Source organism: Macaca fascicularis, chromosome 3 (genome assembly GCF_037993035.2).
Source record: "Macaca fascicularis isolate 582-1 chromosome 3, T2T-MFA8v1.1".
NCBI classification, from domain to species: Eukaryota; Metazoa; Chordata; class Mammalia; order Primates; family Cercopithecidae; genus Macaca; species Macaca fascicularis.
Genome location: NC_088377.1, coordinates 194,089,507 through 194,102,004, shown reverse-complemented (window position 1 = coordinate 194,102,004; position 12,498 = coordinate 194,089,507). Strand labels below are relative to the sequence as shown.

The window sequence follows — 12,498 nt, the reverse complement described above, 5'->3', positions numbered from 1 at the left end:
CGAGGCTACTCACCCCTGTGTGGTGAACCCAAGGGCTACCTCCTGTGTGACCTCTCAGTGTCACTTAATAGGGCCCCCTAGCTTCTAGAGATTTCTTTCTCTTCTCTGGCGACCCCTTCTTGACTTCTGTGACAGTTAATTTTGTGTGTCAACTTGGCCAGAGCACAGCACCCAGTGATTTAACCAGACACTAACCAAGGTGTTGCTGTGAGGGTATTTTGTGGATGGGGTCAGCATTAAGGAAAGATTACCCTCTATAATGTGGTTGGACCTCATCCAATCAACTGAAGGTCTCAAGAACAAAAACTAAGATTTCTCCGAGAAGGAATTCTGCCTGAGTGTCCAGCCTGCCAGCCTTCTTACAAATTTTGAACTTGCCAGCCTGAAAGGAAGCCAATTTCTTAAATTTTATAGATAATAGAGAGATAGTGGCCAGGTGTGGTGGCTCACATCTGTAATTCCAGCACTTTGGAAGGCTTGAGCCCAGGAGTTTGAGACCAGCCTGGTCAACACAGCAAGACCCACCTCTTAAAAGAAAAAGAGATTGTGAAATACCCACTATTGGTTCTGTTTCTGAAGAGCCCTGACTGACAGTCTCTCTGGTCTCCTTTCTCTTGCCCATCCTTCAAAGCCTGACCTTTCTGCTGGTTCAGGCTAAGGCCGTCTTGTCCTCACCTGCTACTCTCCCCCGGTGACATCCATTTGCAGACCTTTTATTTCTGTTAGCACACCTTTGGTCCCCAAATCTCTATGTCTGGCCCAGACCTGCAAAGCCTTCAACCTACAAATGCAACTCGCCATCTCCACACACTAGACTTAGTCTTTCGCGGCCTCGAAAAGGTGCCCCGCTCCTGAATCTCCTGTCAGTAAATGGCCCCCCGCCCTCCTAGATAAGCAGCAAGAACCCTGAACCTTTTCCTCCCACTCGTCAAGCTCTCACCTATGCTCTGGAGCCTCTCTCCTCTCCCCGCTTCCTCCAGGAGCCACCTACGGCCACTTCCCAATACGGGCGCTGTCCTGCCTCCACGTGGCTCTACAGTGGCCTTCCGCCTGGTCTTCCTGAATCCAAACTCCATCTCCAATCTACATCCCCTGGTGCAGCCCAAGTGCCTTTCTAGAACTTAAATTGGGTCACATCACACCCCTGGAGAAAATCATCAACGCCCTCGGGATAAAATCTAACTCCATGCGAGGCCCCTCCAGGTGGATGTGCCTGTCTTTCCTCGGAGGCCCAGTTGGTAACGGTGGCCCCTGTGCCTTCCCCATAAGCCCTGTGTAACCGGGCCCCAAGCACATCCCAGGCTTCACACTCCCCATTCCCATGTTCAAACATGAGGTCCAGGGAAGCCAAATTCCCTCCAGACCCACAGGATCGTGCTACTCTCCTTCACCCTAGCGCTGCACACAGATCCCGCTGCTGGAAACCCCTTCCCCACCCATGCTGCATTCCCGGCACTGACCAGGTCACACCAGCCTTCACTCCGATCTCAGTTGATCTGAGTTGTCCCATAGGGTAGCCGTTAGCCACATACAGCAATTTCAACTCACAATAGTTAAAAGTTTAAAACGCTGTTCCTCAGCTGCACCAGTCACATGCCAGGGGCTCAGTGGCCACCCTGGGCAGCACGGAGAAGACACTGCCATCACCACCGAGCACCACTGGAGAACAGAGACCCGGATCCTCACACTCCTGTCCACTCGGACACCCACCCCAGCTCCTGTGGCTCTCCTAGCACAGCCCTGCCATGCCCCGCTGCTCAGTGCCCACAGGGGGACCTGGCACTCTGCAGGTGCTCACTGACATGACTCGATGCTGCCGCAGTGGCGGAGCTCCGCCATCCACGTCTCCACCAGCCTCCCACGGCCACAGGTGTCTCAATGTTCTTGTGAGCTGGGCAAGTCAATGTCCAATTTCCAGTTGTTAACATAAGCCTTCCCTTCCCAGTAAGACAAAACCATGCCATTTTGGGATGTATCAACAGGAAGCATCAAACAGATATTACGAGGGATATTAGTGTGGAACTGGGGCTAAAAGAGCGGAACTCGGGAACGTTCTCTGCCCACTACCCTGACAAAACCAGAGCAGCTACCTTTTTATCTGTTCACATATTACACTTCAGCCAGGACTTCATCTGAATAAAAGACCTATTTGAAAAAAGATGAAAAAAACCAATGGTATGTATTTTTTCTGATTTTCTCTCTTCAAATATTAAAGGTATTTAAACATACCTTTAAACATTAAAAACTAAAAATAGAGCCGGCGCAGTGGTTCATGCCTATAATCCCAGTGCCCTGGGGCTGAGGCAGGATGATCACTTGAGGCCAGGAGTTTAAAACCAGCCTGGGCAACACAGCAAGACCTCAATTCCACAAAAAAAAAAAAAAAAAAATTTTTAAATTAGCTGCACGTGGTCGCCCACGCCTGTAGTTCCAGCTACTTGAGGGGCTGAGGTGGGAGGGCTGCCTGGGCCCAGAAGGTCGGGGCTGCAGTGAGCTGTGATCACACCACTGCACTTCAGCGTGGGTGACACAGCAAGGCTCTGTCTCTAAAAAGTATATATTTATTATAAATATAACTCATTTACCCTGCAACGTGCTTTTCTAGTTTAAAATGCATTAACATAATTATATATATTCAAGCAATTTGTTACAGAAAAATCCATTCCTTTGCTATAGTAGGATGTATTCACATCTGCTTCACAAACTTCATAAAGAGGAGGTTTTAACAACTCCCAACCCACTGGAGCAGGCTAAAGATATTTTGTTGCTGGCCCCACCCTCCCACCTAGGTTTGTTTCCCACTACCTTCCCCACCACTGTAGGCTTTGGCCAAAACAGGCACCGCAGGCACCTGCCCACTCTCCTTCTATCTGCGCTCATTATCTTCCCTCCACCTGGCCTGTCCACCCACCCCCAGCTCTGCAGGCCAAGCTCTCAGATTCAGCTCAGACGGCAGCTTCTCAAAGCCTTTCTTGATCCCCTCTAATTAAATGCAATCTGCCCCTTCTCTCAATTACCATAATTTGCATGATTCACTTTAATGACATTTAGCTTGTAGAGGTTCCCATTAGAGTTATTTCAGTATTTTTAGCTTTTTTATAAGCTCTTGAAGACAAGAACCATATCTCGTACATACTTAAATCCTCTAATGTAACAACACTGTCTTGTACCTAGTAGGTACTCAAGTACCTCCTGAATAGAACTGAGAAGTAGAAAGACATCCATTACATTACAAAGCGATTCAAATTGGCCTCCCCCTCAAGTAAAGCCTGCAAGTTACTAAACACTGGCTGATCCAAGAGTGGGCAGGCGCTGAGGGCCGGTCTCAAGTTAGCTGCACATTAGAGTCACCTGGGAAGCTTTTAAGATCCAGGTGCCCAGGCTCCACCCAGCCCAAGCCCAATTACATCAGAATCTCCTAGGGTGGGACCCAGACTCCGGTCCATTTCACAGCTCCTGGATGAAGCCCACGGTGGGCCGAGGCTTATGTTCACCTGCTCTCACACGGAGGCTTTCCCACAGGCCCCCGCCCCTGTCATTCCCGGAGGCGGAACAGATAAAGCAAATGTGTAAATACCCTTCTCATCTGCAAGTCAGACTGAAATAAAAATCAGCCAGATGATGGCTACTTTCACCTAAAAAAGCTGTTTTGCTTGTTTAAAGATTCTGAATTTTTAGTCAAACTCATAGAAGCAGAGAGTGGAATGGTAGTTACCAGGCACCGCAGAGTGGCGAGATGTTAGTCACACAGAACAAACTTGCAGTTACAAGATGGGCAAGCTCTGAAGGCCTAATTCCAGCATGCTGAGTGGTTAGGAAGAGGGCACGGTGTCGTGGAAATCTGCTGAGAGGAATCTTACACACTCTCACCGCACACACTGAAAAAGCTGGTTGTGTGAGGTGACGGGTATCTTCACTAGCTTGATTGTGGTAAACATTCCACGAAGTACATACCTGTATCAAATCATCACGCTGTACACCTTAAATACACACAGTTTTCCTGCTCTTGATGTGTGTGTATATATAGACATACAATTTTTACTTGTCAATATACCTCAATAATATACCTACTAACTACTCATAAAAATTAAAAATTATATTTCAATAGAGCTAGGGGAAAAAAGATTCTAAATTTTCCAGGCCATCTTTTCTTCTCCTCCTATGTTCTTGTCCTCTCCTCGTCCGTCAGTCTGAGTAACATAACTCCACAGCCAGGAGGGTTTCGGCAGAACCTAAAACACACACCTCCTACTTGCTTGGTAGTGCTCAATCCTACCAGCCGTCCGGTGAAATAGAAACAGGCCAGCCCCACTGGTCCAGACAAGCACCTCAAGGCGCAGGTGTGGCAGAGGGAGAGCGACCACCTCTTCGGAAGCCAAAAGCACATCTTCAGGGCACCCACTCTGCTGGTCTATGCGGCCAGCAGAGCTGGCCAAATAAGGCTGTGAAACCAGTGAAAGCACACAGGTAGCCGAGGTCAGGAATCGGCAACATCACTCCCGGAGACAGGGCGTCTTACCTGGCAAGAGTGGCCCAGCAGGTTGGAAGCGCCACACAGTGAACCAAGAGGAAAGGCACACCCCTAAGACACAGGAACGCGCGCTGTCCAGAGAAAGGCGACTGCGTGCTCTGCAGAAGTACTTGCAGCATGTCTTCTAACCAGAAGAGTGTTTTAGAATTATCTTTAAAAACCCACAAACCTACCGATCTGTGCACTTGCACACACAGATTAGGGGCGTGCTCTCCGCCGCACTTAGGAGTCGGAGTTAGAGAAGGGAGCACAGCAGGGAGTGCACTGAGCAGGAGCGAACCTCGTCAGTGCAGCTTCACTGCTCAGATGCTGCTTCTGGAGGGACGCTCCTCCATCCCACACAGTGACAGTCCACCTGGGAGGGCTGACAGCTTCCAGAAACCGAGTCAGCAGAAGCCCCAGCCGAGCACGTGTGACTACCCTGGGCTGTGAGCAGAGCTCAGCGGTGACTCTTCCAGTCTCTCCTAAAGGCGGCACTGACTTGCTGAGGAACTGGCAAGGCCACGCCTCCACATGCACCACCTGAGGAGGGTCCGCAGATGATTATCACCGGCCAACCCGGACAGTATTAGAACGAGGCTTTCATAAGTATCTCCTCACACGTCTACAACAGGCTCTCTCCTGCTTTTGTAAATAAAACTTTACAGGAACCCAGCCACTCCTAGTCGTTCAACACGGTCTTCGGCTGCTCTGGCAGAACTGAATAAATGCAGCACAGACCATACAGCCTGAGGAGCCAAAATGATTCACCATCTGGCCCTTTACAGAAAAAGTTGGCCAACTCCCGGTCTCTCATCACCATGGGGAAAAAAACACTAGAGCAGCTGTTACCTGGCAGGCTAACGCACAGAAACGGGCATTCTTAGGCCTCAGTATTCAACTTCAACTTAGTCATCAAGCCCCATACGTTGGAAAGAAGTCCCTTTCTTGGTGGCTACAGGAGAGGCAGCGGTGCCCACCAAACGTTCTGTCACCCTCCTGCTTCCAGTGTCCGGTGGCGGCTGGCCCAGGTGACGGCCCAGGGAGGAGGGGCGGAATGGCCCGCCAGCTGTCTCCTCCCCGGCAGCAGGGACCCGAAGCAACGTTCCCAAGGGCAGCCACAACATGGTGGCAGAGCCTACTGCCGACCACACCAGATATGAACCACGTGCAAAGAAAGAAACCTTTGCTGCTAAACACTGAGATTTTGGATTAATTTTTCTCGTAACACATACTGGTCTACTCTAACTTAGAAAGGTGGCAAAGGAGGTGGCCTCCTTTGTGTCTTTCCTTTCCCACAGCGGGGTACAGAGCTCAGCTATGTGACAAAGGAGAAAGCATGGCCAGCCCTAGGACAGTCGATCCTTCCCCCTCTCAACCCTACTTGAATTCTCTATCACTTGCAAGGCACTTGTAACACTGGAGAGGTCCTGTACAAATAACCAAGACGGCTGAGGGAAGACAGAATTTATTCTGCACAAACTTGACAGCCAGGGCCAAGCTACACCCTTCTGAAAGCCACAGAGAATAAATGGTTATCCTAGTGACAAAGTGGTCAGGGACAGGGTTTCCCTCTTTGAAGAATAATCTGTGGTTTCCCTCTTTGAAGAATGGCTGTGGTGGCGTGTGCCTGTAGCTATTTGGGAGGCTGAAGCAGGAGAATCGCTTGAGCCTGATCATGCCACTATACTCCAGTGTGGGCAACGAAAAGAAGAATCCTCTTCCCTCTACATTTTACATAATTTTCGTGTGATACGGTGGGATAAGCATGAGTTTTCAAAGACGCGGGAAATGGGCTTAAAAGTCAACCATGCCACTTGGCAGCCATGTGATCTCACCTAGCACGTAACCCAGGTGCCTTTCACCCCCTTTTCCCAACTCTGGGGCTCAGTGTCATTATCTACTAAATAACGGACTCCATCTACCTGGTCTCCAAGACCATCTCTACTCCAAAACTTCTATAGAAGTCCAGGGAACTAAACTGTCCAACAAGAAAATTCCCACCCCATCAGGAACAATCCGTAACTGCTGGCAGTTTCCTCTGCTTTATGGTGGGATTAAGATTGAACAGGGCTCGCCTGCTGCTGCTTTCACAGATGAGAAGACACAGCGAATGTCAGCCGGGACTGAAGTGGGAAGGCCATGACCTGCTATCTTTCTTAATTTTCATACTCCAGTCTCTTTTTAGTTTCCCTTTCTTTGTACTTTTTATTAGACAAGTGTTTAAGAATATGCAGTAAAAACTGAACTATAATTTGTTTATACCCACAAAAGTTATCTAAACAGAAATAAATTTTAATTATAAAAAAATTTTAACAAAATTTCAAACAACTTTAAAACACAAAATGGAGAAAGTAAAACTTATCATTCTACCCCAAAGATATTTTATTTACTTTAAGAGTTTAGCATATATAGTTCAAAAAATATGCAAACTATATTTTATATCAAATGAAATATATAAATTTTACAAGTTCCTTTTTCACTTTATACTGTAGCTATCTTTTCATCTGAATTTATATTGATTTACCTCATTCTTTTTAAAAGCTACAAAGTATTGCACGGTACAGGTGACGCAATGCTGAGTGCTGTCTGTTGAGCCTGATTCTCTTCTCTGTACATACAGTTGAGCAACCTGAGTCTGAATGAGGCGAGGGAGTCATGCTGACGGCACGACTGCCTCAAGCAAACACTGATAAAGGTGCAGGAAGGCGAACTGCCCATTACCACCTGCTCGCCATCTCTGGCTGTCAGCAGGACTTCTTTTTACTCAATAATCACATAGACTAGATTTTCCTCATTCCAGGTTTCAAAATTCCCTGCAATCAAAGAATTTTGGGGAAAAAAAAAAATACATGAGCATATTCTATCGGACTGTCCCATTTTGGGTTCTAACTTCTATCTGACAACACCACATCAGCACTAAACCCACATATGCATAAAACGAAATCAAAGGAGTTCACGGAAAGCATGGGAGAGGGTATCGCTCTTACTTTCAATCAATATGTGTGGCTAAAACTGTTCAACTTAAAACATATCTTGTCAGATAATAATAAAATATATTTACAATACTTAAATACTTCCAGTCGGCCGGGCACGGTGGCCCATGCCCGTAATCCCAGCACTTTGGGAGGTCGAGGTGGGTGGATTGCCTGAGCTCAGGAGTTTGAGACCAGCCGAGGCAACATGGTGAAACCCTGTCTCTACTGAAATACAAAAAAAAATTAGCTGGGCATGGTGGCATGCACCTGTAGTCCCAGATACTTAGGAGGCTGAGGCAGAAGAATTGCTTTAACCCAGGTGGCAGAGGTTGCAGTGAGCCGAGATCGCACCACTGCACTCCAGCCTGGGTGATAGAGCAAGACTCCGTCTCCAAAATAAAATAAAATAAAATAAAAATTCTAGTTAACTGAGTCATTTCCATTTTCTCTTACAATTATACTGTCTTTAACAAATCCTACGAAACAGAAGGTGAAACAGGAATATCTACTAGTAATAAATAGTAATACCGACTTATAAGAATGATGGGCCTTTAACTGTGGAATGAAATCAAGGTACCTTACCCACGCAGCTTATACCTTATACAGCGGACGCCGCACATCAATGGGGCAGTTCTGTATGACTTCATCAACAACATCTGAGATGGATTCCATAAAGTCTGGGTTGGCAAACTGAATTGTATATCAATAGAAAAGAAACATTACACATTTCTCTCAAATAGAACAACATGAACACTTTTTTTAAAGTAACTTTAACAAACATACAATTTATTATAACTTAAAAGAATTCACATTGGGGCCAGGCGCGGTGGCTCAAGCCTGTAATCCCAGCACTTTGGGAGGCCGAGACGGGCGGATCACGAGGTCAGGAGATCGAGACCATCCTGGCTAACACGGTGAAACCCCGTCTCTACTAAAAAAATACAAAAAACTAGCCGGGCGAGGTGGCGGACGCCTGTAGTCCCAGCTACTCGGGAGGCTGAGGCAGGAGAATGGCGTGAACCCGGGAGGCGGAGCTTGCAGTGAGCTGAGATCCGGCCACTGCACTCCAGCCTGGGCGACAGAGCAAGACTCCGTCTCAAAAAAAAAAAAAAAAAAGAATTCACATTGGAATGAAGGATATGTCAAATGAATCCCACGTGACTACGTGTGCGTGGGGTGGTGATGACATATTTCTCCTCATGAGGTAAAATGTATGGATTTAGTGAAGAAAAAATACCAACAATATCAAAGACAGACCATCCCCACACCATAAGCACACAGTGATTCAGCCTAATAAGAGCAGTGGAGAGTATGTGCACGATCCACGTGATACGCAGTGAGAAACGTGAGTTTGACATATCATTTGGCAATATTCGTATTATGAGAAAATCAGGATATAAGGAAAAAGAAACAGGTTCAATGAAAGATTAATTAAACCTGGTCTAGAAGATGGAGGGAAGTGTTTTGTTTAACGAGAAGTGTTTGTTTAAAATGAAACAATCCACATGATAATCATGTTATTGAATAAACAGCCTTAGATTCAATTCCATGAGTTAAATAAGCATCAACTCAATTATGTTTCATTTGAAATATGTTAAAAATCAAAGAATGTGCACTCTCAGAGGAAGGAGGAGGCCACTCAGGGGCTCACAAGCTGTTCACTGGACATTTAACCGTTCTATGTCCACTTCAAATCCACAGATTAAAAGCGGGCATTCGCTGGATTATCATTGCCATCGTTTTATTCTTCGGATTACTAGTGAGGTATACTTTCCATGCTGTTTCTCTGCACAAAACAGCCATATACATATCTAAAACCAAACAGCAGCTTGTAACCCACCTATTGAATACAAACTGAAGTAGCCAGGAATATATATCAAAATATAAATAAAATGCATTATATGTAAATCTTAAAATGTGCCTCTTAATTACTGCTTTCTGCAAAAGTACTAATAATTCCTTACAACTACTAGTTAAAATGATGACATTTCTAATTCTTAAGATTACCTAAATAACAGAAACGCTGGCCTTAGACAGAAGATTAACCTAACTTGCAGCAGGGAACAGAGCAGGATCAACTGTCCGGGGTTAAAATTAGAAGTTAGGAAGGGCAATCACCAAAGATGGAAAGGTTATATGTTATCCCACTCTGAGGCACAGGCAACCTCCACATAGTCCTTGAGATTATAGCTACTCGTAATACTAGCATGTGACCACCCACAACCCTTGAAGATTACTTTTAGTTCTATTATCGTCTATTGCTCCTATAAGTCTTCCTATTTGTGGTATAACCCATCTTTAATTATTAACACAGACAGCCAAGAGGAGAGGCAAACTGAACAATCTGTCAAGCAGACAAACGGCACGGGGGATGCGGGGAGACAGAACGACGGCCGCCCTGCTCACAGGCCCTTTGCTGGGAAATGCTCTTTCCGCACTCTGGGTGGCAGTACAGCTCCATCCCACACACTTGAGCACACACAAAAGGAAACATCTTACCTCCGGGTGAAAGAATATTTCAGGTCCCAGGAACCTTTCATAACCAACGTCTATAACAAACTTCTTCTGGTTGATTGCGTTGATACCCGTGTACTGTTTGATCCACTTCCGGGGATCCACATCATACTTGGCAAATTCCTTGACTATATCAGGGCAAATGTAACAGTATTTCTCCTGCATACACACACAAAGATGTTGCCAGGCATTAACAACCGCCCAGTGTCTCTGCCCTCAGACAAATAACCAGGAACCCCATGCAGTAAACACGCCCTGGGATCAGAACCACCCCCACCGTCACTCCAGTGTGGATACGTGTCAGGTCTCACATTCCATCATCTTTCATATTAGGCATGGTTACACTTGGACTCTGGACAGGTAAGTCTGCTTTCTCTGCAACTCAGCTATTAATCTCAGCCTTGGTCTATCCAATTCTATCGCTATCATATCTGAAATGATGTCTGTAGGTGTCTAGAAATCACGTCTTGCCTTCTTCCTCTCAGGTGCCCCCTATGGCCTGCCCTGGCACCCCTCTGTTGTCCACACCGGACCAGCAGACCCATGCTGCAGCCTCACCTACCGAGAGCAGCACTGTCTACACCCTAACACCTGACTGCAGAGGCTTCTTTCAGTCCCAGCATCCACAAGCTGGGTGGCCACTGTCAACCTGCTGGTTGTTAATCTGGTGTGGAGCTGGCCACGGCACTGTCGCCGGCTCCACTGACACCATCTCTTTGCCTAGACATAGTGTACCTTGTTGACTGGGTCTTCTAAGTCCCTCAGTTAACACAGATTTACTGTCTAGGCACTTGGGAGACACAAGTGAGCGAAACACACACAGATCCCTGCTGAGATTACACTCCAGCTGGGAGTCAGACAACAATAAGCAACCATAACAAGTAAATGACATGGTAGGTTATAAAGTGATAGGTCCCAGGGAATAAAGGAAAAGGAGAGTCAGGGGGGAGGACTGGAGCTGCCAGGATGCTGCTGCTGTGAGAGAACCCGCTAACAATCCCCGCCCTGCACCGACAGGCAGCCTGAGGGATGCGAAGTGTTTCCTGAGTATCTGGTGAGATTAATATTCTTGGACACCTTTGTGTTGATACGTGTCCTTAGAGCTGGCCTCAGCCAAGCAGCAGGTGACCCCCAGGTACTCGCTGCCTACGGGAAACACCAGGTGGGCTGCCCAGCTGGCACTCAGCACACCGTGGAAGGAATGGTTCTCTCAAGGACCTCCAAAGACGTTCTTGTGGTATTAAGTTTAAAGTTTCTTAGCATCCCTGAAACATATTCTAATGCCATCTTCTGGGTATCTTGGATATACTCTAGCAGAATTTTAGGAAGACTGACAGGCAAGAAGTGTTACACAACCCTGTGTTCCTTGATGACACAGAGAAACAGGGTCAGCTGATTACAACCTCAAATCAACCAAGACTGGAGACAAAGGCATTCAGTTCTCCTCACAGGCCTGGTCAACATCCCACAGCATCTCAGCTCACTTAACTCAAACGCTTCCTATGAAATGCTTCCATGGAGTTGGGTGCAGAGTAACAGGCTTAATCTTAAGGTTCAGGATTCATGATGCAAAGGTGGTGTGTTCACGGTACACACTCCCTCAGGCCTGCTCACGACCACAGAAGGCCATGGCAGTAAAGGGAAGCAGGGGGAGCTCTAAACCACGCCTTTCAGGATCTGTTCCTTTAAAGAGAGAAGTGAGGCAAGAACTAAAAGGGCTACCCCACACAGCAGGGCCAGGGCAGCTGATTTGGAGGCTATGAACAGAGTCTCTTTTACTCCCAGCCTTCACAGGAGGGTGACACACAGTCACATCGAGCACACCAGCCCAGATTTCAGGGTCCAAATTGGAACTCCAACAGCCCTGAGGAGAGTGTAAGGCCCAGCATGAGGGTCAGGAAAGCCCCTCCTTAGCAGTGCCGCTCAGCAATCCTGGTGGAAATAGGAAGGACTCAGACCCACTAGAGTGGACCCTGGGTATCAGTAACAAGAGGCTCTTTTTTTTTTTTTTTTTTTTTTTTTTTTGAAATAGAGGCGAGATCTCACTATATTGCCTGAGCTGGTCTCGAACCCCTGGCCTCAAGCAATGCTCCCGCCTCGGCCTCCCAAAGTCCTAGGATTATACGTGTGAGCCACTATGAAGGGGCTCCATTCTGACTTACATTTCTAACAGATTTGGAGTGGCAAGGGAGCTTGGATCAAATAGTCAAATATTCTTCCATTGAGGAAAGGCAAAGAAAGGAGACGGTAACCCCTTAGGAAAAATTTTAGTCTAAAAAAGAATGTCTAATGATACCTCAGGAAACCTCCCCCTGAGATGGAAGGGACCACGTCTTCCCCATGTCACCATTTCAGCACTGAGAGCCTCCTTCCCAGGAATCTCTGGTTCCAGGTAAAGTACGGCAGGTCATACCCAACTGCAGAGCCTGCCCCAGGCCAGTGCTTCCTGTCCTAAAAACACCTCGGGAATCATCTCTGATGCTTCCTTTCCTTCAA

The 12,498-nt window shown here is 46.9% G+C and overlaps 1 protein-coding gene across 13 annotated transcripts in view; it reads right to left on the bottom strand.

Moving 5' to 3' along the window:
* Positions 1–12,498, bottom strand: part of ACTR3B (actin related protein 3B) — a 99,701-nt gene that overhangs the window by 21,109 nt on the left and 66,094 nt on the right. For all 13 annotated transcript variants that reach the window (XR_012433093.1, XM_045388082.2, XM_074036434.1 and 10 more), the window contains 2 exons: positions 9,988–10,161; positions 8,086–8,178 (listed from right to left, as the gene is read on the bottom strand). Coding sequence is in view for 12 of the 13 variants with exons in the window: in XM_045388082.2 (XP_045244017.1) it covers positions 8,086–8,178; positions 9,988–10,161 (267 nt within the window). In the remaining variant the exon portion in view is untranslated. The remainder of the gene's footprint in view (positions 1–8,085; positions 8,179–9,987; positions 10,162–12,498) is intronic.